The 25,646-nt window shown below is 52.1% G+C and overlaps 1 protein-coding gene across 7 annotated transcripts; it reads left to right on the top strand.

Moving 5' to 3' along the window:
* ODAD4 (outer dynein arm docking complex subunit 4) lies at positions 1–24,187 on the top strand. 7 transcript variants are annotated; one of them, XM_084984486.1, is made up of 13 exons: positions 8–216; positions 450–527; positions 2,981–3,112; positions 3,364–3,514; positions 4,735–4,796; positions 5,088–5,253; positions 6,733–6,900; positions 7,074–7,281; positions 13,592–13,678; positions 15,143–15,339; positions 19,037–19,137; positions 20,915–20,999; positions 23,491–24,187. In XM_084984486.1, exons 1-13 carry the CDS (start codon positions 103–105, stop codon positions 24,018–24,020), a joined length of 2,079 nt encoding a protein of 692 aa, XP_084840612.1. In that variant the 5' UTR covers positions 8–102; the 3' UTR covers positions 24,021–24,187. The 7 variants fall into 7 exon arrangements, with proteins under 7 accessions (XP_084840614.1, XP_020922649.1, XP_084840612.1 ...); XM_021066986.2 differs by having other exon boundaries at positions 6,676–6,900; XM_084984488.1 differs by lacking the exon at positions 450–527 and having other exon boundaries at positions 1–45.
* Positions 24,188–25,646: the final 1,459 nt, after the last annotated feature.

Here is a 25,646-nt window from a genome sequence, read left to right as displayed (position 1 = left end):
GTCTCCTAGTTGCTAAGAGACAGAGCTTCCAAAAGCCAGACAGAGGTTCGCAGGCTTCTTTTCCTTCCTTTCTCCCGTTTAGCGTCTCCGAATCCCGTTTCCATGGCGGAGCAAGAAGCTAATGGCTTGCGAAGCACCTTTCCCTCTTACATGGCGGAGGGCGAGAGGCTGTATCTATGCGGGGAGTTCGCTAAAGCCGCCCATAGCTTCAGCAACGTGAGTTGGACCCTGCCACTGAGGTCCTGATGATGGCTGAACGACCGTATTGTTTCCATTATTCCATTGTTAGTGATTGATGCACTGCTATCATAGATGAGTCCTTATTTGGCCATTTTCTACCGGTTCTCATCTGCATTCTGACTGGTTGTTAATAATCATCCTCTGCATTAACAGTGACCTTGTCGCCTACTTTTTTACTCAAATGTTTCGTGATTTGCCTCATTCCCCAGGGCGGCCTCAATTTCCCATCATTGCCTGGGAGGCAACTTGCCGAAGTGAAGTCTCTGGAACATGGTTGCTTATGGAAGGTGGTCGGTCATTAACGAACATTGTAAAATGTTACTGTGGGAGTTCCCTTGTGGCACAGGGCGTTAAGGATCCAGCGCTGTCACTGCAGCAGCTGGGGTCGGTTCAGTCCCTGCCCGAAGAACTTCCACATGACCCCGGTGTTTGTGTGGGGGGGTGGGGGTGGGGGGGGCGAGTTACCCTAGAATAAATCGCTCCACGCTGTTGAGTGAAGATTGAGTGCTGTTTTAGGATACCAGCATACTGCTGAGTGGCAAGCTTATGGGGAAGGTGCTGTTACTACTCCATTTTACAGATAAGGAAAGTGTTCTAGAAGTTGAATAACATGCCCAGGATCACTGGACTTAGCAAAGGGCAGAGAAAGAACTCAAACCCAGGCACTTGACTCCAGTGCTGAGGGGCTAGCCACTTTATACTACTGTACTCTCTCCCAAGTAAGCTATGGGGCATTTTGTGATGATTTCTTTTACAATAAATGGTCTGCCTCTTATTAAAAATTGGAGTAGGAGTTCCCGTCGTGGCTTGGTGGTTAACGAATCCGACTAGGAACCATGAGGTTTCGGGTTCAATCCCTGGCCTTGCTTAGTGGGTTAAGGGTCCAGCGTTGCTGTGAGCTGTGGTGTAGGTTGCAGATGCCGCTCGGATCCTGAGTTGCTGTGGTTCTGGCGTAGGTCTGTAGCTATAGCTCTGATTTGACCCCTAGCCTGTGAACCTCTGCAGTAGCAGCCCAAGAAATGGCAAAAAAAGACAAACAAACAAATGAAAAAAAAATTGGAATAGTGGGATAGTCCTCTAACCTGCCTCAAGATTTCCTTTAAAGTCAAGCTTCTCAACTGCTACCTAGAGTCTTTTGTCCCTTTGATCACCAACCACACCCTAAAACCAGAAATAATTGATCAGATGGGCCAATGAATGAGTCCAGGAGCCCTGCCCCCACCCATTCTCCTCTTTCTGGATCATGTTTCATCCAGGAGAAGCTCAGTTAGAGAGAAAAGAATACCCCTAAAGGCCTTTTCTATGAAAGAAAATAGCTACTTCCTCTTCCTGGAAGAGTAGGAAGGTTTTAGGGGTGTTTACAGTCTGATGCCTCAGGCAGGACAGTACACTGCAGACCACGGTAACAATCTCAAACAGAAGGAGGAAAGACTTGGGGAGTAGGGAAGCATTCTGCTCCCCCTTTAAGGCCAAATCATGGTTTCACTTTTCCTAGCGTTTTCATCTTATCCCCAGAAATGGTGACTTACTCTCAAGAAGGTGTGTAAAAAGAGAGGGCATGCAGAACGGTTGACAAAAATGGCAGACTGTCCTAAAATCCATTTTGTTAGCCTTCAGCATGCTTAGTCTTTGTGTACTAAGTAGCTTAGCCTTTGATTAGTATTTTGAGTGTGTTGCATAGCCATTTCAGGTTCGTGGTCGAACTTGTTACGCACCAAATACCCTAAGATTCTGAGTGAACCAAAGGAATCCCCAACACTCAGAAAAATTCAGTATATTCACAGAGTAGTTTATTTTCTTTCTTTCTTTGCTTTTTAGGGCTGCACCCATGGCATATGGAGGTTCCCAGGCTAGGGGTCGAGTTGGAGTTACAGCTACCAGCTTACACCACAGCTCACCGAAATGCTGGATGCTCAACCCACATGCGGCCAGGGATTGAACCCGCAACCTCATGGTTCCTAGTCAGATTTGTTTCTGCTGAGCCACAACGGGAACACTCCCAGAGTAGTTTTTTCTCCAAATCTCAACATGTGGCTTCCACAACAGCTTGTGATTTGACCGTGTTCAAGAAGAGCCGTGGAGTTCCCTGGTGGCTCAGCAGGTTAACAATCTGGTGTTGTCACTGCTATGGCTCAAGATCACTGCTGTGGCCGGGGTTCAGTCCCTGGCCCGGCATGCTGCAGGTGCAGCCAAAAAAAAAAAAAAAAGTAAAGAAGAAGTATGTTTATAAGAAAAAAAATTTTAAATTAAGAAGAGCCACATGCAGATAACCTACTTGGCTGAGTAGAGATCATTGTTGTGCCGCTTTTGGTCTCAAAAGCTCCAAAGAGGAGTTCCTGTCGTGGCTCTGTGGTTAATGAATCCAACTAGGAACCATGAGGATGCGGGTTTGATCCCTGGCCTTGCTCAGTGGGTTAAGGATCCGGTGTTGCCATGACCTCTGGTGTAGGTCACAGACGTGGCTCGGATCTGGCACTGCTGTGGCTCTGGTGTAGGCCATTGGCTACAGCTCCGATTCGACCCCTAGCCTGGGAACCTCCATATGCCACGGGTGCCGCCCTAGAAAAGGCAAAAGACTAAAATTAAATAAAATAAAAAAAATAAAAAGCCCTGAAGACCTGTGTGCTGGCCTGCATAGTCCCCTTGAAACTCTGGCAGGAGGGTTTGGGCTGCTGTGTCCAGTCCTGCTTCTTACCTTGCCCTGCCTGCTGCCTTTTGAGCAGAGTGGTTCCTTTCTCAGGCTCTTCACCTTCAGAATGGAGATAAGAACTGCTTGGTTGCCCGATCCAAGTGCTTCCTCAAGATGGGAGAGTTGGAGAAATCCCTAGCAGATGCTGAGGCTTCACTCCAGGGCGACCCGACCTTCTGCAAGGTGACCGCGAGGGCCAGAAGACTTGCTCTTGGCTTTCATCACTGCCGCTACCTGCAGCAGCCTCTGCTCAGCAGGGGTTGAAGAACCAGCCAGATTACCTGGAGTTTACTGCCGTTTTCCTTCGTTCCTTGCCTAGCTCTCTGCCCCTGAATCCCAATACTGACCCTCAACCCAGGGACCCTCTGTTCCACCACACCTGGGTCCTAGAAGGCCTCGTCTCTTCTCCTTGATTTGACATCCTCTCGTTTCAGGGGATTTTACAAAAGGCCGAGACCCTCTACACCATGGGAGACTTTGAATTCGCCTTGGTGTTCTATCATCGGGGCTACAAGCTGAGGCCTGATCGGGAATTCAAAGTTGGAATCCAGAAAGCCCAGGAAGCCATCAACAACTCAGTGGGAAGTGAGTGACCGTGGGGCCTATGCCCTTATCCAGGAAGCCTCTTGGAATTCTTGGGTTTGGAGGAAGGCCTGAGGTACCCTGGAGGAGCCGCCACTACCTGGACACAGGGAACCCCAAGCTTGGATTTGGCAGGTCATGATTTTGTTGAGGATTAGGAGCTGCCCTCTGGGGAGATCAGTCCCTGGTCCAGGGTACTGAGCCCTGCGATGTATGGTGACATCTCATCAAAGCCAGATGAGAAACACCTGAACTGGACAAATAGGCTGCTGCTGCTGCTTTTTTTTTTTTTTTTCATTTTTTTAGTTTTATTGAAGTATAGTTAATTTACAATGTCGTAGTAATTTATACTGTACAGCAAAGTGATTCATTTATACATATACACACATCCATTCTTCTTCTTTTTTTTTTTTTTTTTGTCTTTTTAGGGCCACACCCATGGCATATAGAGGTTCCCAGGCTAGGGGTCTAATCAGAGCTATAGCTGCCGGCCTACACCAGAGCCACAGCAACGCCAGATCCGAGCCCTGTCTGTGACCTACACCACAGCTCACGGCAACGCTGGACCCTTAACCCATTGAGCAAGGCCAGGGATCGAACCTGTAACCTCATGGTTCCTAGTCAGATTCGTTTCCGCTGCGCCATGATGGGAACTCCCACACATCCATTCTTTTTCAGATTCTTTTCCAATAAAGATTATCACAGAATGTTGGGTAGAGTTCCCCATGTGCTATAGCAAGTCCCGGCTGGCCAGTCATTCCATATACTCAGTGCGCATGTGAAGGAGGCTTCTACTTGACCTGGTGTCATCGGGTAGAATGAGGTCCTGAGCGCAGCCTTCCCTGGTCCTTGGCTTCCTCCCTGACCGTGTATGCACCAAGGGCTGGCTCTGCTCAGCTGCTTATTGGGGGGCGGGGCTTAGGCTGGGGAGCTTGCCACTGTGGGTGGCAGAGTGTGGAAATGGAGTGCTTCCGCTGGTGGCCAGGACCTTCCTATGTTTGGAAATCTGGCTGCCATGGCCTTGGGCTGGTGGGGGTTGCCTAACTCCTGGGAGGGTGTTAAGCCACACAGCCTGTACCATTTTCATGCTTGGCTGGCACAGGCTTAGCTTTGCTACACCCTCCACCATCCTCCTGCCAAAGGCAACTATTTCCACATAAAAATATGTGGTGAGTTATGCTTGGGGGCCTGGACAACCTGAGGCCCAGCTTCTGTCCTTGCAGGTCCCGCTTCAATTAAGCTGGAGAACAGAGAGGACCTGTCCTTCTTAAGCAAGCAGGCTGAGGTAAGTGCCCTGGCTGACTCCACCTCCCTCAGAAGGCAGAGGCCACGTGTGCTTGAGGAGTACAAGTCCGAGTGGCCCTGGTGCCTGGGAGTGATGTGCTCCTGCCCAGCAGGGCAGTCAAGACTCTGTGCCCGCTCCCGAGGGGTCTTAGGAGTGTAGCTGTTCCCAGACCAGACACACTCCATGGTTCTCAGTCCGCAGGGGTCCTGGGGGACGGGGGGAGGTCTGGCCTTGACTGGGTGGTCCGGGCTCCTTTTTGAGGCTCTGTTGGCCATTGCTTTGTTTTCCCAGAGGATGCAAGCCCAGCAGAAGGCTCATCCGGTGAGACAGTTCTTATACCACCCCAAGAGGGAGTCCAAGCGGAAGGGCTCCCTCAAGAGTGAGAAGATCGTCCGCCAGCTCCTGGGCGAGCTCTACGTGGACAAGGAGTATCTGGAGAAGCTCCTGTTGGATGAAGGTTTCCGACGCCTTGTTTACCGCAGGGCACTGGGACTTGGGGCTTCTGGGGTGGATGCTTAGTGCCCGAGCCGGAAGCAGAGCCTGTCCTAGGACATTTGCCAACACGTTCCTCTCGACAGGTTTTGCTCGCATTTGCATTTTACAGATAAGGGAACTGCGCATAGGGTAAATAATTCAGGGACGTGGCTCTTGTATTTGAATCCAGGAAGCTCAGTTTCAGAACCAGTGATCCTCAGTGCTGTGGTGTCCTGGGAGGGAGAAATGCCAGAGATTTGGGTTTCTTTACCACCCTGGTCCCGGAAGGGGCATCTCGAGGCTTCAGTCTGTACAGAAGCAAGGGAATCCAGCTGGGAATGTTGGAAGGGCATCAAGGCTAGTGGAACTGGACTGTCCTGAGACTTCATCTATTCCAATCGCTCCTTTTATCCCTAAGGAAAGAGAGACCCTGAATGGGGAGGGACTTGTCCAAGGTGACAGGCAAGTTAGTGGTGGAGTGGACAGCAGAGCCCAGGCCTCCTGTTGTCCAGTCCAGCGCCCCGTCCATCACAGCGTGCTGGCAGTGACAGGAAGTAGGACGGAGCCTGGAAATGCGTGTCTCATCTAAACGGGGGTGGTGGAGGTATTGCCATTAGCTGTTAAAGCTGGAAGAGGGATCACCCTTGACTCAAATAACTTTTCTCCAGAACTGACTTCCCAAGGTCACGTGCCAGATTCCCTGTAGGCTGTGTCTCTGGGGCAGCTTCACTGCTGGCATGCCTCCTCCTAAAAGGCCTTTCCTTCCCTGCAGAGGACCTTCTGGGGAGGAAAGAGGTGCTCTGAACATGACCCAAGTGGCCTTGCAGCTTTGTTCCGGCTCTAATCCCTGGTCAGGCAGATGGGCAGAGCTCGGGGCATGCCTCATGGGCCGTCAGCTACCAGCTGACACTGGCCCACTTGGCATGTGTGGACTCTCTTGGCTCTGGCAACCTGGGCCAGGTTGTACATTTATACTCCGTCTTCTCTGAGCACACCGCTTGAAATAAGGGGGTCCCAAGGACGGGGCCTTTTCAGAAAACTATCTACCACCTGCCCCCCCACTTTTTTTGGCTGCACTTGTGGCATGCACAAGTTCCTGGACCAGGGATTGAACCTGTGCCACAGCAGTGACAATGCCAGATCCTTAACCCGCTGCGCCACCACAGACCTCCCAGTTGCCCCTTTTGTTAGTCTTGCCATAAGGGGCCTGTACCGTGGGGGCTGAAAGGGGGGCTCTGGCCTCATCTGGACCCAGACAGACCCACTTTTCCACCCCTGTGCTCTTGCTTTCATTGCTGTTCCTCAGTCCCCGGATAGAGGTCCCCACCAGGAGACCCTTAGCCGAGGGGCCGCGACTCCCATTGATGCCTGTTCTAGTTGGTTCCTCCCACACCCTTCCCCACAGACTTGATAAGAGGCACCATCAAGCACGGCCTGACTGTGGAGGACCTCATCATGACAGGCATCAACTACCTGGACACTCGCAGTAACTTCTGGAGGCAGCAGAAGCCCATCTACGCCCGGGAGCGGGACCGGAAGCTGATGCAAGAGAAGTGGCTGCGGGACCGCAAACGCCGCCCCTCGCAGACAGCCCACTACATCCTCAAGAGCCTGGAGGACATTGACATGTGTGGGTGGTGGCCTCAGAAGAGTGGGTCCTGGGCCAGGTGGGGTCGGAGCCACGGAGCAGCCTGAGCCCCTGGCTTCGCTGGCCTGTGGGTGGTCTCTGGCGGGGAGGTGGGCTCTCCCGTCAGCCGGTGGGGTGGCTGCTCCCTGCGCCACATCACCTCTTTCCCTTCCCAGTGCTAACCAGTGGCAGTGCTGAAGGCAGCCTTCAGAAAGCTGAGAAAGTGCTGAAGAAGGTTCTGGAATGGAGCAAAGAGGAGGTGCCCAACAAGGATGAACTGTTGGGAAACTTGTACAGCTGCATAGGGAACGCCCAAATGGAGCTGGGGCAGATGGTGGCAGCCCTGCAGAGCCACAGGAAGGACCTGGAGATCGCCAAGGAATAGTGAGTCCCGCGACTGCTTGAAGGCCAAGCGCAAGGCCTGTGGGCGTCACTGAGGCCCGGGCTGGGGCTGCTAGTGTCTGAGCGCCTGCTTTCTGCCCTGCATGCCTGAGGTGGATTCCCCTGGAGGGAGTAGCCACCCCCCTAGGACAAAGGGACACCTGGGCGGTCAGCTTTTTTGCCACAAAGAGGAAGGTAGTGGCCCCAAACTCCAAAAAGCTCCCAGTGGTTTGGCTCTTAGGAATATTTTTTTTTTTATCACCTCAACAAGTATTTATCAAGTCCAGACATGCCAGGTGCTGCTGGCATTGGGAACACAGTGGTGACCAGATACAAACTTCATTTCCTTGCAGATGTAAAACAAAGCAAGGTCACAGTTGCGTTCAGTGTCATGGGGAAAAAGTCCAGGACACAGTGCGGAGAAGCGCCCTCCAGGAGGGCCTGACGGGGTGTGGGTGACTGGGGCTGTGACTGGCTCCTGCTCAATTCTACCCAGGTCCCAGTTCTGAGCCCCTCTCAGTCTCCCAGCACCCCGCTTCCACTCAGGTCCGCCCGCGTTCCTCTCCCTGCCTCAGCTGCTCCCACATGACACGCTGCTTTTCACGCATCAGCTCTCTTTTCCTTGCTGACAATAGGCCTTGGTCCCTCACTGCCTGCAGATTAAAACCGAATGCGTTTTCCTGGCCTAAGGGTGCTCTTGGACCTACAGCCCTCTGAGGTCAAGTCCGGAACATTCCTGCCTCCTGCCCTCTCTTCCTTGCTCCAAGGAGCCCTATAAGCTGTTGGTCCATTCCCACTTCATTTCTCGCCTGCCTCCACCGTGCTGGGCAGGAGTCTTACGTATTGGCCATTCCAGAAGTAGAAAACAAGCAGACAAGCAGCTTTGGAGACAGACTTGACTTTGATTCCTGCCTTTGGCACTTAGAAGCTGTGTGGATTTGATTAAGTTGCTTGCTTTCTCGTTTCCTCATCTCTAATGAAGGCTTCATAATACCAACCTAGGGAGTTCCTGTTGTGGAGCAGCGGAAACGAATCTAAGAAGCATGAGGTGGCAGGATTGATTCCTGGCCTTGCTCAGTGGGTTAAGGATCTGGCGTTGAGCTGTGGTGTAGGTGGCAGACACGGCTAGGATCCCAGGTTGCTGTGGCTTTGGCATAGGCCAGCAGCTGCAGCTCCAATTCGACACCTAGCCCGAGGAACTTCTATAGGCTAGGTGCGGCCCTTAAAAGCAAAAAAAAAAAAAAAAAAAAAAAAAAAAAACCCACAAAAAAACCTCAGTTCCCATTGCAGTGCAATGGGATCAGTGGCATCTCTGCAGTGCCAGGGCGCAGGTTTGATCCCTGGCTTGGAACAGCAGGTTAAAGGATCCCACATTGCTCCAGATGTGGCATAGGTTGCACCTGGGGCTCGGTTCTGATCCCTGACCCGGGGATTCCATATGTTGAGGGGCGACCAAAAGAGAAAATAATAACAATAATAGTATTGGCTGACAGAATTCTGTGGGTAAAATAAACTAAGTATATACAGTACTTTGGATCTAACTATCTCCCATGCCCTAAAAGACGTATAAATCTTCTTGCCATTCCTCCCAGGCTTCACCCTCGCATGTGCAGTGGATTCCAAGGCCTTTCTCTTGGATATTCCACAGGAACCCCAAATTCAGCATGTCCAAGGCGGAATCCCTCACCTTTCTTCCCAACCTCCTGCTCTGGCATTCCCTATCCATGAGGGTGGCACTGTTGGCTGCTCAGTGCCCAGGAAGGAGCCCACATGGCTTCCGGACACCCCCTCCCCTCCCTGCCCCCGCCAGCACACCCGTCCCCCAAGTCTGGCCCGCCACCGCCTGTCCCCTTGCTCTGCAGCACTTCCCTTTGCTTTCCCTCCCACAGCTCAGCCCAGACTTCCTCCCTGCTTGCGTCTTTCTTCTGGCCTGGGTTTCTGGCCACCTACCTGGCCCTTTTGTGCAAGCAAAACAAACCCAGTGGGTGACATCCAGCAACCGGTTCTGCTCAGCTCAGACCACACTTCCTGACCCAACTAATCCTGACCTCCGCTGACATGGCCCTCTCTGGGCCCCTGAGCAGCACCTCACAGCTCTGCTTCTGCTCAGCCTTCTTTTTCCAGCCCTTTCTTCATCCATCCCTTCCCAGCCCATTCTTCAATTGTTTTTTTTTTGTTTGTTTTTTTGGGTTTTTTTTTTTTTTTGCTTTTTAGGGCCATACTCAGAGCTTATGAAGGTTCCCAGACTAGGAGTCCAATCAGAGCTGTAGCCGCTGGCGTACACCACAGCCACAGTAACTCCGGATCCAAGCCGCGTCTGCGACCTACACCACAGCTCATGGCATTGCTGGATCCTTAACCCCCTGAGGGAGGCCAGGGATCGAACCCACAACCTCATGGAGCCTAGTCAGGATCGCTAACCACTGAGCCACAAAGGGAGCTCCCATTCTTCAATTGTAAATAAGTGTTTGCCTTGGGGAAAAGCCTTCCATACGCCCCAGAGTGATTTAGCAGCCCCTCCGCTGTGCTCCCTCTCCACCCTCCACCCGCTTCCTGTCTGCCCTGTTAGACCGTGGACGTGTAAATTCCCTTTCTCTTCCCAACACCTGCCACGTGCTGGGCTTAAAATGAATGTGCACTCAGTGACTGATTTAGGTAACCAGGTGTTCCTGAAACAATGTTAGTTCCTTTTCCACGTTGACACACAGGCCCCCGGTCATACCTGTGAGTCTTACCTGTGGGCCCACCTGCTCCCTCAGTCGAATCAGCACCCCTCCCCCACCTCTGCCTGCCACCCACCCCCCCAAAGCCTACCATCCTTCAAGGGGCAGCTCAACGCCTGACGTGTCTGAGTAGCTTCTTGAGGGCCCCCAGCCCTCATTTCTTTCTCTGAATTCTCCATAGGTGAGTTGATTGGACGCTTTCTCAGTCCCGTAATTGTGTCTTAGTACATGTCATTATTATGAGTAAAGCATTTCAACTTGCTTACTCACACCGTACATAGCAGGGCACCCGCTCTAGAAGGGGAGGCCGACATCAGAGCAGCAGATTGTGGCCGAGGAGCCAAGAGAGAGGAGCTGACGGGGGCCTCGGAAAGGAGAGTGGACAAGGGTGAGGGAGGGGGGGCACCCTAGGCAGGGGGGCAGGGCAGGGGTGGAGGATTCGGGCAACCCGCAGATAGTGCGGTGGGGCCAGGCACCAGGGCTGGTGAGGCGCGGGCAGACGAGAGGCCGGGGCCAGGCTGAGATGGGAGGACCGGAGCCGCAGGTGGTAAAGACCGATGGCATTTGTCTGAAGGGTCGTACTTGACCCAGACCTGTGTGGTGCTGAGAACAGAACCGCCCCCCCAACACCATCCCCCTCACTTTCCCGGGGCCACGCTTGGACGTGTCCTCCTGGGCCCTTTTCAATGTATGCATCCTACAGATTTACAGACTTGTGCACATGTGTAGGATTTTTAAACCAAAACCAACTCATTTCTGTGGGTTGTTTTTTTTCCCTTAAGAATGTGTCTTGGAAAGGACCATCTCATTCTTTGAATGGCTTCATAGAAAGGTATTTCAGCACCCCAGTAACTTAAGAAACTACCTCCTTGTGGGCAGACACTGAGGCTGCTCCCTTTTGCCACCACACACAGGGCTCCAGTGAGACTGCTGGTGAGTCCGAGTGTGTCTGCGGGCAGAGGAAAGGCTTAGTCAGATTTGCCTGTTAGAACGCAGGCCCGGCCACCTTGGGGAGAGTGAATCAGAGCAGAGCTTCGTGGAAGACAAGGAGGTCTGCCAGCTGCATGACTGCTGAGGGGTGGAGGGAAGTGGGGGACCTTGCCCTGGAAGAGAGAGAGGGAGGGAGGGCTGGGGCTGGGGGAGGGCTTTCTTGGTTTATCGGTTGGGAAGGAGGTATTTTTAACAGAGAGATCAGAATGTTCACGTGGTAAAAGTAAAGAACCAGTGTAGGAGTTCCCCTTGTGGCACAGGGGAAACGAATCTGACCAGGAACCATGAGGTTGCGGGCTCCATCCCTGGCCTCACTCAGTGGGTTAAGGATCTGGCGTTGCTGTGAGCTGTGGTGTAGGTCGAAGATGTGGCTCGGATCCTGTGTTGCTGTGGTGTAGGCCGGCAGCTAGCTGTAGCTCCGATTAGACCCCTAGCCTGGGAACCTCCATATGCTGCGAGTGTGGCCCTGTGCAAAAAAAGAACCAGTGTAGGGAGCAGTTGCCTTTTCTTAATAAATATCTCTTTTCTGATGACTCAGGGATACTGAAAAAAAGATGTGAATAACATGGATAATTTTTTTTTTTTTTTTAGGGCCACACCTGTGGTATATGGAAGTTCCCAGGCTAGAGGTCAAATCGGAGCTGCAACTGCTGGCCTACGCCACAGCCACAGCAATACTGGATCCTTAACCCACTGATCGAGGCCAGGGATCGAACCCGCATCGTTATGGATACTAGTCGGGTTCATTACCGCTGAGCCACAATGGGAACTCCATAATATGGGTAAATTAAGTTTCCCTCATGCTCTCATTTCCCATGGGTAATCATTGTTAATAGATTACATTCTGTATTTTTTTTTCTAAGAATGCCCACTTTTTATTCATTTATCTATTTTTTGGTGATTTAAAACAACACATTTACTAGTTGTGGAGGTTGGACGTCTGAAGGCAGTTTCACTGGCCACAGTCAAGGTGTTGGTAGGGCCACACTCCTTCCCGAGGCTCTAGGGGAGAGTCTGTTTCCTTGTCTTTACCAGCTCCTAGTGCTGCATTGACTGCACTCCTCAGCTCCCAGGCCATCCTCCATCGTCAAAGCTTCGAGCACAGAGTTCCCATTGTGGCCCAGCCGTAGCGAATCTGGATAGTATCCACGAGGACATAGGTGTGATCCCTGGCCTCGCTCAGTGGGTTAAGGGTCCAGCGTTGCCGTGAGCTGTGGTATAGGTCGAAGACGTGGCTGGGATCTCATGTTGCTGTGGTGTAGGCTGGCAGCTGCAGCTTCAGTTCAACCCCTAGCCCAAGAACTTCCATATGTAGCAGGTGCAGCCCTAAAAAGCAAAAACAAAAACAAAACAAAAAATCAAAGCTTTGAGGAGTTCCTGTTGTGGCTCAGCGGCTAAGGAACCCAACTAGGATGCACGAGGATACAGGTTTGATCCCTGGTCTTGCTCAGTGGGTTAAGGATCTGGTGTTGCCTGTAGCTGTGGTGTAGGTCGCAGATGCGGCTTGTATCTTGTTTTGTTTTGTTTTTTTGTCTTTTTAGGGCTGCACCCCGTGGCACATGGAGGTTCCCAGGCTAGGGGTCGAATCGGAGCTGCAGCCACCAGCCTACGCCACAGCCACGCCAGATCCGAGCCATGTCTATGACCTAAACTACAGCTCACGGCAACGCCAGATCCTTGACCCACTGAGCAAGGCCAGGATCGAACCCACAACCTCGTGGTTCCTAGTCGGATTCTTTAACCACCGAGCCACGACGAGAATTCCCTGTATCTTGAGTTGCTGTGGCTGTGGTGTAGGCTGGCAGCTGTAGCTCTGATTGGACCCCTAGCCTGGGAACCTCCATATGCCTCAGGTGCAGCCCTAAAAAAGCAAAATAAATAAATAAAAATCAAGCTTTGAGCACAGCTTCATGCTTCAGGCCCACACATCTACTTTTAACACAAATGGGGCAGTAGATGTTGTCCATGCTCCCATACCTGACTTTTTACTATATCAGGGACTTTTTTTATACACAAAAATCACACTGGTAACTTTTAGATTGTTTCCACTGTTTATTCTTAACCAGTGCTTTAATGAGTGTTCTTGTCACATTATGTTCTGGAGGTAAATTCCTAGAAGGGGAGTTGCTGGACCAAAAGGCTCTCTTTGTTTTTTTGTTTCTTTGTTTTGCTTTTTAGGGCCAAACCCGAGGCATATTGAAGTTCCTAGGCTGGGGTTTGAAGCAGAGCTACAGATGCCGGCTACACCGCCACCATAGCAATGCAGGATCCGAGCCATATCTGTGACCTACACCACAGCTCACAGCAACACCAGTCCTTCACCCACTGAGTGAGGCCAGGGATCGAACCCGTTCCTAGTCCAGTTCGTTAACCACTGAGCCACGAAGGGAATTCCCTAAAGGGGCTATCTTCACAAGCTGTTGCCTCTTTGCCCTCCAGAGAGGTCCCAATGATGTCCATTCCCAGCCACGGGGCACGAGAAAGCCTGAGTATGGCAGCCTTGCCAGCCTAGGCACGGTCCCTCCAGCTGGCCCCTGCCTTTGCCTTCTTCCCAGTTTCCACAGTGCCTGGAATGGGCTTGTCTTGTTTCTTTCCCACAGCGATCTTCCTGAAGCCAAGTCCAGAGCCCTGGATAACATTGGCAGGGTTTTTGCCAGAGTTGGGAAATTCCAGCAAGCCATTGACACGTGAGTGCCCAGGGACTGCCCCCTCCCCACTCTTGGGACGGGACAGCCCACCCTTACAGTGGACTCCCTGCCTGGGACAGAAGGCCAGGCAAAGAGGCATCAGAAGACCCGAATTTGGCCCCTGGCTTTGCTAGGTGACCATGGGCTGGCTGCTTTGTAAACTCCAGGGCTCATCAATTAAATTCATTAATAGAAGGTAATCAGCATTTTCTCCCAATTTCCCAATGACAAGAGTCATGTGGGGCACTCATTAGACGTACACGTTTCCTGGACCTCTTCCCTGGAAATTCTTATTCTGCAAGTCTGGGCTGGAGCTCAAGGAATCGGTTTTTAACAAGGACACCAAGTAGTCCTTACCTCTGGGCAAGTTCAGGAATGGGTGGCCTGTTGACTTCTGGAAGCTCTGCTGAGCTTTTCCCGTGACTATGCTGTCACGTGGGGTCACTGGGAATGGAGGCTGAGCTCCCCGGAAAGCTTAATCGCCCGACTTTGATGTTCATCCCTGGGGCTTGGCCACCTGCTCCAGTGGGAGACTCAGTCCCAGAAGGCTCGGGGGCGGGCCTGAGCCGGAGAACTGCCTGTGCCTAGAGAGCCAGCTCCTTGAGCTCACTGGCTTCGCACAGGGTGAAACTGTCCTCCAGACCCTCGCTGCTTGACTAAGATAGACTTGCTGGGAGTTCTTCTGTGGTGCGGCGGGATAAGGCTCTGGCATTGTCACTGCAGTGGCTTGGACCTCTGCTGAGGTGCAGGTTCAGTCCCTGGCCCAGGAATTTCCACATGCCACAGACACTCACAAAAATAAATAAATAAATAAATAAAGCAAGAGAACTTAAAAAAAAAAGATAGACTTGCTCACCAGAGCCTTCTGTTGCAGGTCACTTGTTTTCCTGAATGGTCCCTGGTGCCTTTGTGCCAAAAGGCAGTGGACTGTCCAAGTTCGCCTGCCATTCCTAGCTCTTTATAGTAAATATGCGCTTAATGGTAAAATATTAATTTGGGAGTGCCTGCTGTGGCACAGAGGGATCTGCAGCATCTCTGGAGTGCTAGGACACGGGTTCAATCCCCGGCCTGGCACAGTGGGTTAAGAATCGGGTGTTCAGAATTCCTGTTGTGGCACAGCAGAAATGAATCCAGCTAATATCCAATCCCTGGCCTTGCTCAGTGGTTTAAGGATCCAGGGTTGCCATGAGCTGTGGTATAGACTGCAGACACAGCTCAGATCCCACATTGCCGTGGCTGTGGTGTAGGCTGGCAGCTGTAGCTCTGATTGGACCCCTAGCCTGGGAACTTCCATATGCCACAGGTGCGGCCCTAAAAAGACCAAGATAAATGAATAAAATAAATACACAACGAAACGTAGTAGTCGGAGAATAGGCTTTTTTCTGACAGCATGGGAAGCTTGGCCTCCTCTGGCCAAGGGCAGAGCCTGAGTGGGAGAAGCTGAGCGCTTCTTCGTGTCTCCAGGTGGGAGGAAAAGATCCCTCTGGCCAGAACCACCCTGGAGAAGACGTGGCTGTTCCATGAGATCGGCCGCTGCTACTTGGAGCTGGACCAGGCCTGGCAGGCCCAGAATTACGGCGAGAAGTCCCAGCAGTGCGCCGAGGAAGAAGGGGACATCGAGTGGCAGCTGAATGCCAGTGTTCTGGTGGCACAGGCGCAAGGTATGGCCCCAGTGAGAACCATGCTACCTTTCCCAGCGCTCAGGCCCTGCTGTCACACCAGGGTCAGGAATGCTATGGGCTGAACTTATCATCCCAGTGTATCTGTGCCCAGATGAATGCGGATTCTGAGGGTGGGGATAAACCCCTGCGTTTTGACCGGTGTGTGGCACTCCCTACTTTAAGTTAAGCTCCCAGAGGGCTTGGGGGCCCAAGAGCTGCCCTGCCCCTTGAGGAACTCAGCTGCAGAGCAGCAGAGCACTGTCTTGTCATCAAAACAGCTCCACCCTCTTGCCTCGGTCGGTACTCTTTACAGGTGCATTCTTGCATTGATTTATTTGTTTCGGTCTTTTTAGGGGCTGCACCTGCGGCATATGGATGTTCCCAGGCCAGGGGTCTAATCGGAGCTACAGGTGCCAGCCTATGCCACAGCCACAGCAACACGGGATCCGAACCATGTCTGCAACCTACAGCAGAGTTCATGGCAATGCTAGATCCTTAACCCATAGGTCAAGGCCAGGGATCAAACCTGTGTTCTCATGGATACTAGATAGGTTCGTTACTGCTGAGCCCCAGTGGGAACTCTGCCTTCTTGCATTTAATCACTGTGCAAGCAGTGATGGAGGTATTGTCCTCATCTTATAGATAGGAAAACTGAGGCTCCAGGGGCTCGGCAGATTGCTCCAGGTCCCATGTGGGAACTTTTTAGGGTGATAGAAATATTCTAAAACTGGGTTGTGGTGATCTTTGCACAAGTCTATATATTTACAACAAATTATTAAACTGTATACTTACATATGGGTGAATTTTGTAGTATGTGAATTACATCTCAATAAAGTTGTTAAGGAGTTCCCATCATGGCGCAGTGGTTAACGAATCCTACCAGGAACCATGAGGTTGCGGGTTCGGTCCCTGGCCTTGCTCAGTGGATTAAGGATCCGGTGTTGCCGTGAGCTGTGGTGTAGGTCGCAGACGCGGCTCGGATCCCATCTTTTCTGTGGCTCTGGCGTTGGCCGGTGGCTACAGTTCTGATTAGACCCCTAGCCTGGGAACCTCCATATGCCGTGGGTGCGGCCCTAAAAAGACAAAAAAAGAAAATAAAAATAAAAGAATAAAAAAACTGGTAACTGTTTCCTGCCTTCATGTCTGGGAAGCAACTTTTAAGCAGCAGCTCCTGATGGGAGTTCCTGCTGCGGTGGAACAGGATCGTCGGCATCTCCGGAGCACTGGGACAAAGGTTTGATCCCTGGTCTGGCACAGTTGATTAAGGATCCTGCGCTGGGAGTTCCCATCATGGTTCATCGGTAACGAACTGGACTAGTATCCAGGATCCTGCTTTGCTGCACCTGCAATATAGGTCGAAGCCAGGGCTCAGATCTGATCCCTGGCCAGGGAACTCCGTAGGGCACGGGACGGCCAAAAAAGAGCAACAAAAAAATTCCCTGGTGGCTCATGGCCCAGCAGATTAAGGATCTGATGTCACTGCAGCAGCTCAGAATGCTGCTATGGCGAGGGTTCAGTCCCTGGCCCAGCAACTTATGCATGCCACAATTGCGGCCTAAAAAGAAGCTGACGGAGACGGGAACTCTGAAGGGAGGGGGCCAGTGAGGGGCCAGATCCACAGGGCCTCACGGGCCTCGTTACACACCATAGATTCTTCTTCTTTTTTTTTTTGTCTTTTTGCCATTTCTTGGGCCACTCTCGCGGCATATGCCACAGCAACATGGGATCCGAGCCGCGTCTGCAACCTACACCACAGCTCATGGCAACGCCAGATCCTTAACCCACTGAGCGAGGACAGGGATTGAACCCGCAACCTCATGGTTCCTAGTCGGATTCGTTAACCACTGCGCCATGACGGGAACTCCCACACCATAGATTCTTAAGAACACCCACTTGAAAACTTCCAACTGAGGAAGATGTGATCACTGCTTCCTGAACGCTTTCCCACATCCTTTAAACTGAAGGGGAGATGGGATATGCCCTCCCCGGGGTTGATGTTGTCCTGAGCACCACCACCCCCATTTTTTTTTGCTTTTTAGGGCCTCACCCACGGCACTTGGAGGTTCCCAGGCTAGGGATCGAATTGGAGCTACAGCTGCCAGCCTATGCCACAGCCACAGCCATGCCAGATCTGAACTGCATCTGCCACCTACACTGCAGCTCGAGGCAACGCCGGATCCTTAACCCACTGCGAAAGGCCAGGGATTGAACCCTCAAGCTCATGGTTCCTAGTCAGATGCATTTCTGCTGTGCCACAACAAGAGCTCCCTCTCTCTTGTGGTCTTATTGGGCCCTAAGGGCCTCTGGAGAAACAGGCCACTCACTGCTGGTCTCAGTACCCCCCTCTAGGGTGGGAACATCAAATGCAGCGGCTTGGGAGGCCCTGGGTTGTGGAGGCAGCACAGCCGAGAAGGCAGATCTTGGGCCTCCTGGCAAAGCCACTGTCTGCCTCAATGTCGCCCTCCGTAGAGAGGCCTGGGTACGGTCACACCTATAGGGCTGGTGGGAAGAAATAAGGCAGTATTTCTCAGAGTACACGCTTAGGAACTAGCATGTCGTGAGCACTCCAGAAATACTGGTTCCTTCCTGCCTGCCCTCTCCTCAGCTTCCCATTAGTGTTTCTCAAAGTGATGAGAAGCAATTACAGTCCTTGGAAAAGCCAGTTTATAGCTCAACAAAAATGTAGATAGAGGAGTTCCCATCGTGGCGCAGTGGTTAACGAATCTGACTAGGAACCATGAGGTTGCGGGTTCGGTCCCTGCCCTTGCTCAATGGGTTAAGGATCCAGCGTTGCCGTGAGCTGTGGTGTAGGTTGCAGATGCGGCTCGGATCCCACGTTGCTGTGGCTCTGGCGTAGGCCGGTGGCTACAGCTCCGATTGGACCCCTAGCCTGGGAACCTCCATATGCTGCGGGAGCGGCCCAAGAAATAGCAAAAAAAGACAAAAAAAAAAAGAATGGGAGTTCCTGTCGTGGCTCAGTGGAAATGAATCCAACTAGGATCCGTGAGGTCACAGGTTTGATCCCTGGCCTCGCTCAGTGGGTTAAGGATCTGGCATTGCCGTGAGCTGTATTGTAGGTCACAGATGTGGCTCAGATCCAGTGTTGCAGTAGCTGTGGCATATAGGCTGGCAGCTGCAGCTCTGGTTCCACCCCTAGCCTGGGAACTTCCACAGGCTGTAGGTGTAGCCATAAAAAGAAAAAAAAGTATGGCTCTCTGGAGTTCCCTGGTGGCTCAGCAGGTTATGGATCCAGCGTTGTCCTTCCTGTGGCTCCAGTCACTGCAGGTTTGATCCTTGGCCCGGGGAATTCCACATGCCATGGATGTGGCCAAAAAAATAGATAAAATCCTGATCTCCTTTTCTGGAACAATCTAAAATTAGAGCAAGATGGAGTTGCCCCCCGCCCCCCGGCTCTGGAGACACATGCTATGCGCAGACTCTTTCCCTCATGATGCCTTTGCACCTGAAATCCGAGGCCTCAGCTTCCCAGTTTCTGGTCCTTAGGGGTGAGGTGGCCCAGGAATGTCTAGAAAAGGTGGTACTGGGCAGCCCAGGGATGCTGCCTGAGGCCTGGCAACTCCTGGGGCAGTTTGAAGCTTGGGAGAGCCAGAGTCAGCCCCAGGACTTAGGGGCCCCTGAGCATCATGCAACCCTGTGTCACAACCTCCCTGTGCTGTGTCTCCTTCCTGCTCTCCAGTGAAGCTGAGAGACTTCGAGTCAGCCGTGAACAACTTTGAGAAGGCCCTGGAGAGAGCCAAGCTCGTCCACAGCAACGAGGCACAGCAGGCTATCATCAGCGTGAGTCCCTCCCACCCCTGGGCCAGCTCTGGGGGTCGGGATAGGGCCGGCAGAGCCCTTGGCTCCTTAGCCATAGGTGTTTATCACCCGCAATCACAGGGCACATTCTAGATATGGCAGGGACTTGCCAATATTTGTTACTGCCATGGGTTCATATAGCAACCCCATACACACACTTTTATTTGAAAAAAGACAAAAATAGAGATGAAATTTTTTTTTTTTTTTTGTCTTTTTGCCATTTCTTGGGCCGCTCCCACGACATATGGAAGTTCCCAGGCTAGGGGTCTAATCGCCAGAGCCACAGCAATGCGGGATCCGAGCCGCATCTGCAGCCTACACCACAGGTCACAGCTACGCTGGATCGTTAACCTACTGAGCAAGGGCAGGGACCAAACCCACAACCTCATGGTTCCTAGTCGGATTTGTTAACCACTGCGCCACGATGGGAACTCCTGGAAATGAAAGTTTTATAAAACATATTACCTTTATTATGGATGCTGATATTTCTTAGTCTATTCTATTTTATTTTATTACCTTGCCCATGACTTATGGAAGTTCCCAGGCCAGGGGTCCGAACCTGTGCCACAGCAGCAACCCAGACTGCGGCAGTGACAACGCCAGAGCGTTAACTCTCTGTGCCACAAGAGTGCCCTTTTTTTCCCCCTTTTCAGCCACACCTGTGGTATATGGGGGTTGAACTGGTGCTGCAGCTGGGGCCTATGCCACAGACACCGCAACACCGGATCCGCCAGCTATGGCGGATCATGGCAATGCCGGATCCTTAACCCACTGAGCAAAGCCAGGGATCGAACCCACATCCTCATAGATACTAATCGGGTTCATAACCTGCTGAGCCACAGTGGGAACTGCTGGTTTCTTTTCTTTCATGCTGGCCGTGACCTCCTAAAGTGCTTTTAGGACTTGCAATTTGGAAACTGCCAGCCCCTCCCACCAGGAGACAACAAGAAACCAGTGTGATGGTCTCACTCACTTGCCCACACCTGCAGCCATTTAGAGCAAAATAAATGAAAAGTACATAGATTTCCTCCCATGGTGCAGTGGGTTAAGAAACCAACTACAGCGGCTTGGGTCACTGCAGAGGCGCAGGTTCAAATCCCAGCCCAGCACAGTGGGATAAAAGGATCAGGCATTGCCACATCTGTGGCGTAGGTCTCAGCTGGGGCTTGAATTTAATCCCTAGACTTGAGCCCCTTTACTGATTTGTCAAAAGGAGATCAGGGGAGCTGCCAGGGTTGCCATCGTGGCTTGGTGGTAATGAACCCGACTAGTATCCATAAGGATGCAGGTTCCATCCCTGGCCTCGCTCAGTGGGTTAAGGAGCCGGCGTTGCCACGGGCTGTGGTGTAGGTCGCAGACTTGGCTTGGATCCCTCGTTGCTGTGGCTGTGGCATAGGCCAGCAGCTGTAGCTCCGATTAGACCCCTAGCCTGGGAACTTCCATATGCTGCTAGTGTGGCCCTAAAAAGAAGGAAAAAAAAAAAGTGGGCATCAATGGACAGACACAACCCTGAAATATAGGCCCAGGCCCGAGGGAAAAGAGTTTGAGTTACCATGTATCTCTCATACCACGTAGTGTGAGGAATTCCAAGTCCACGGTAGCAATTAACCTCAGGGCAGGAGTCTTCAGAGGAGCCGGGAGAAAGGGGTGTGGGAGCGGTTGGCAGATCCTGCCTTCAGGGGCTTGGGGCTTGGTGGAGAAAGGACAGGTCTGGTGTCACAGAGTGTTAAGAGTTTACCGGCACCTCTGCCGCCCACAGGCCTTGGATGATGCCAACAAGGGCATCATTGAAGAGCTGAAGAAAACCAACTACAGGGACATACTCAAAGATAAGAAGGAGAAAGGTGAGTTTTTGGAGACTCCCCCTGCTTTCCTTTTGGCCGCTTTCCTGCTGCTGCTGTAGTGAGGATGGGGGTCCAGGGGAGGTTAGCACTGCCCACTGAGCAGGCCCCCAGTTTTCCTGGGCGGGGCAGGAGAGGGAGACCTCAGGCTGGGGTCAGAACCCATTCTGTCTGCCCTGAGTGTATCATTATCTGTTGAGCACTTGTCAGGTGCCAGGAAGGTGTGAGATTTGGGGAGAGAGAAGCTTGGCCCCTGCCCTGGAGGAGCCCACAGCTCGGTGGGAAAGCCAGACAATTAGAATTGCAGGTGACCCGGACTCCTGCTGGGAGAGCCCAGGTCGGGGCGCCCAGTTCTGGCGGTGGGTAGGGAGCGCTTCCAAGAGGGAGAATCTTTCTCTTCAAGCTCCCAAAGATGCTCAGGAGTTTCCAGGTATGAGGTGGAAGGCTGAGGGCGTTTCAGGCAGGAAACAGCAGGAGCAAAGATGGAGGCAGAATGACAGTAGCTTACCCTGTGGGGTCTCTTACCACCTGCCAGATGCTGGGTTCAGTGTCGCACAGAAGGATCTCAGGGATTTCCCATTGTGGCTCAGTGGGTTAAGAACCTGACTAGTATCCATGAGGATGCAGGTGTGATCCCTGGCCTCCGTCAGTGGGTTAAGGGTCCAGTGTTGCCGCATACTTCAGTGAAGTTCACAGATGCCGCTCGGATCTGGCGTTGCCCTGGCTGTGGTGTAGGCCAGCAGCTGCAGCTCCGTTTGACCCCTAGCCCAGGAACTTCCATGTGCTGCAGGTTTGGCCATTAAAAAAAAAGAAGTGGAAGGATCTCACTTGGTCCTCACCACCTAGGAGGTAGTTACGGTTTGGTGGGCACTGGAGCCAGAGTGATCTGCCCTGGTCACACAGCAGTCTGACTCAGAGCCACATTCTCTTCGCTGTGGGCAGCTGCTCTTCAGGGCCAGCAGTGGGTAGTGCAGGGGGCCTGTGGGCGAGCCAAGGTGCAGAGGCAGCCGATCTGGCTTTAACACATTCTTTCTCCTGAGGGCTCCAGGGAGTAAAGGGGCCTTGGATCACTCCCTGGTGCTGCGCTCCCATGGAAGGACTGAGGGAAGAGGAACTGGTCGGGAATCCAGGCCCCACAGAGTGGACAGGGACCAGGGCCCCAGAGGGGAGGGGGTGATAAGAGAAGCTGACCTCTACTCAGAGTTTCCTGTGTGCCAGGCAGTCTTCTAAGCTTTATACGCCGCAGCTCATCCCATCCCTCCCAGAGCACCGTGAAATAAGGAGCACTGTGAAATGAGAGGCACCATGAAATAAGGTTTTATTGGTAAGGGCACGGAGGCAGAGGGACTAAAGTCCCACAGCAGTTTCCAGTCTGGCTCCAGAATCCTTGCTTTCACCAAGGTTCTACGCTGCTGCTTTCTGTCACAAGCCACATGGCAATGGAGGGGTGCTAGGCTGGGCTTCCGGCTCCTGAAGCCCGCTCTGATCCAGGCACAGCAGCAGGAATCTGGGCATGGGGTTCCTGGGCACTGGAGCAGCCAGAAGACAGTCCTTTATATCCAGCGCCTGCCACGGGGTGGCCGGATCCCCTCAGAAATCTGCCTCTGCCCCCACACACCTTGGAGATGCTCTCAGAAGCCTCAGGAGCGATCATGTGGAAAAAATACAGCAGGGAAACAGCAGAGGCTCCAAGCATCCTCCCTCCCTTGGCTGACCGGGTGCTGGGGAAGAGGCCGTCCTGGAAAGCCCTGGGGTCAGTGGCAGCTGCTGGGCACTTCCCTCTCTGGACAGCAGGGGGCAGCATTGCATGTGTCTTCATGGCCAAACCTTGGCCTTTTCCTGCTCTGAACTAGAAGCCCCTGTAGATGTCTTAGAAACTGAAACTTGGGCTTCCAGGAAGAGAAAGTGGAGGAGATTCAAGAGAAGATTGCTCGCTTTTCTCTAGCTGATAAAAACAAGGAGCAAGGATGCCTTGGGTTGTAAAATAGCTCTCCATCTGAACTTCCAGCTAACAGTCTCCTCACATTTCTCAGGGGCCCGCCCAACAAATGATTGTGCTTCCTCGGGTCAAAGCAATGCAGAAAGAGGATGTTAGAGAAGGGAAGCCTCTGTGCTTTTCCAGCACCTGTGTTAGATCTTTTTGGGGAAAAAAGAATGTGGTCTGGAGGTAGACTGTCCTGGGTTCAAATGGTGACTCTGTCAACTGTGCATCTGAAGTCTGACCATCGTGTGTGATTTCTCCTTTGTCAGTCTCAGGTCCCTTGACTGCAAACTTGAATCAGTGACCCTGTGCAATTTTATGATGACCAAATGGTATAATCTATGCCGCTTACACGATGCCAAGGAACAGAGCTGGCACTCAGTAAATGAGCCCCTTTCTCTTTTCGGAAAGGGGTTCTCTCTCAGAAACACAGGCCCGCACAGGCCGGGGTTCTCCCAGGCCCAGAGACAGACAAACTTTGACCTTTCTCTCCTCCTTTCTCATGTTTTTTAGAAGACGTGTTGGACAATACATCAGCAAAGGAGAAGGAAGCGACAAGGAGAGTGAGAGATGAACCCGAGAAGGTGATGAAGCGGTGGGAGCACGAGCAAATGGAGAATGAGAAAGAGATGGAAGGTGACCTGTCTAAGGACACCCTGGGGACCGCAGCCAGTGGACAAGAAGGACATGAGCAGAGAGGAGCCATAGAAAAAGCCAGCCCCTTAAGGAGAACAGAACAGGCAGCGATGGGGAGGGATCCAGGAGAGGCTGCCAAAGAACACTTGGGAGAAGCAGGCAGAACACTATCCGAACTGAAGAGAGGAGAAACGAGAGAAATTTACAGGAGGCCTTCAGATCTGGACCAAAACCTCTCAGAGGAATTAAGCACAAGGGAACCGGAAGTCCTGGAGAAGAAACTTTCAGAAACTGGCAGAGGAGAGTCGGAAAGGTTGGAGAAAACAGAATCGGAAGAAATAGGGGAAACGGAAAACACTGAAGAAATGAGAAAAGACGAGAAGGAAGATGAGTTAGCCCTGGAGTAGGCATTAGGATCAGGATGCTGGGGTTCACAGGGACCGTGGAGGTCTTACTAAACCGGACCTTCACGCTGAGTTGTCTCTGCTAGAAAAACACATGGACTGGGTCCCCCAGGTCATCTTTGTCTCTTTTACTGTTTTCCCTTGAAATACGTAGCTTTCACTCTCACAAATCCTGAGTCAATTATTTTGCCTCCTCACCCCCCACCCAGTCTTGGAAGAGCCAGAGAGAGTGAGTGAGTGGGCCCGGCCCCACTTTCCCAGCAGAACCCTGATGTTCGGACTAGGTGAGAAATACAAGACTCCCGAACAAGGCCAGAGTGGGACCAAGGTGTGGAAGGTGTCCTGCCCCAGGCCCTGTCCAAAGAGCTCCTGGGAGAAATGAGAAAGGTGCTCAGAGGAAAGGGTCTCAGGGAGTTCCTGTTGTGGCTCAGCGGAAGTGAATCTGACTAGTATCCATGAGGACGCAGGTTCAATCCCTGGCCTCTCTCAATGGGTTAAGGATCCAGCATTGGTGTGAGCTGTGGTGTAGATCCCAGACATGGCTCGGATCTGGTGTTGCTACAGCTCCAATTTGACCCCTAGCCTGGGACCCTCCATACGCCACAGATTTGGACCTAAAAAAGCCAAAAAAAAAAAAAAAAAAAAAAAAAGGAAGAAGAAGGAACAGTTTCAGGAGAATGAAGAAATGGGTGAGCTCTAAGGAACTCAAAACCCTTAAGGAGGGGAGGACAGAGAAAGGCCTGGGAGTAGAGGTACATCTGCCCAGCTGCTGGCCATTGGTTCATCTTGCTGAGTACCTACTGTGTGCAGAGGACTGTGGGAGGCTTTCTGGAAGAAATAAGGATGAGACCTCTCATCCATCACATAGTGAAGGCAGCCTACTTGTAAACCCCTAAGCCTGGACAGCCGAATGAAATGCACGCTGGTGCTGGTGGGACGCTGGGCTCTAGGACCCAGAGGGAGAAGGAAGGTGTCTGCCCCAGGACTGTGGGAGTAGGAGCTGCAGCTGATCCCGCCTCCCGCCACCATATAGTCAAGTAAACCGTTGTCTGCAAGGCTGTTTTCTCACACCTGAGGTTTATATGGGTACTTAGCACAGCACCTGGTACACAGGAAGCTCTTGAAAACCCACCTCAGCTTTCAGTGGTTTCACAGAGGGGGTGGCTGAGCAGCTGCCTCAGAGGGTGAGTTAGGATTTCACGTTATTCATCTATCCCTTTGGCCATTGCCATCCTAATCCCATCTCCACAATTCCTGAAGTGTTGGGGTTGGTGGGGGCAGAGGCTGACTTTAGGCTGAGGCTAGGGGGAGGCAAATGAGTCATTTCGAATGCAACTTTTAAGTAATGTAGGGTCCAAAAAAACTCACTGAGAAAAGAGAAACTATTTTAATGCAATATGGTTAAAAAAAAAAAAAAAAAGCAAAAACTGGAGTTTCCTAGTGGCTCAGCAGGTTAAGGGCCAGGCATCGCCACTGCTGTAGCGAGGGTTATAGCCCTCGACTGGGAACTTCTGCGTGCTGAAAAAAATTCATGCAAAAAGTGATGATGAGTACGATATCAAAACTTAAAGACAGGATTCAGCCTTGCACTTGGAAGACCCTGCCTTCCTCGCCTCGACCCAATTTCCG

The sequence above is a fragment of the Sus scrofa genome, chromosome 12 (genome assembly GCF_054392235.1).
Source record: "Sus scrofa isolate SSC_HxYL_T2T_F1_AM1 chromosome 12, Sscrofa_HxYL_maternal_Yorkshire_Landrace_v2.0, whole genome shotgun sequence".
NCBI classification, from domain to species: domain Eukaryota; kingdom Metazoa; phylum Chordata; class Mammalia; order Artiodactyla; family Suidae; genus Sus; species Sus scrofa.
This window is presented reverse-complemented; position numbering and strand designations above follow the sequence as displayed.

Bases quoted from the DNA above. Each gene is read 5' to 3' on its own strand.
- ODAD4 (XM_021066986.2), top strand. From the start codon at position 103: ATGGCGGAGCAAGAAGCTAATGGCTTGCGAAGCACCTTTCCCTCTTAC. The intron at 3,515-4,734 runs GTGAGTGACCGT...CTGTCCTTGCAG, and splicing joins CATCAACAACTCAGTGGGAA to GTCCCGCTTCAATTAAGCTG. The intron at 19,138-20,914 runs GTGAGTCCCTCC...TGCCGCCCACAG, and splicing joins CACAGCAGGCTATCATCAGC to GCCTTGGATGATGCCAACAA.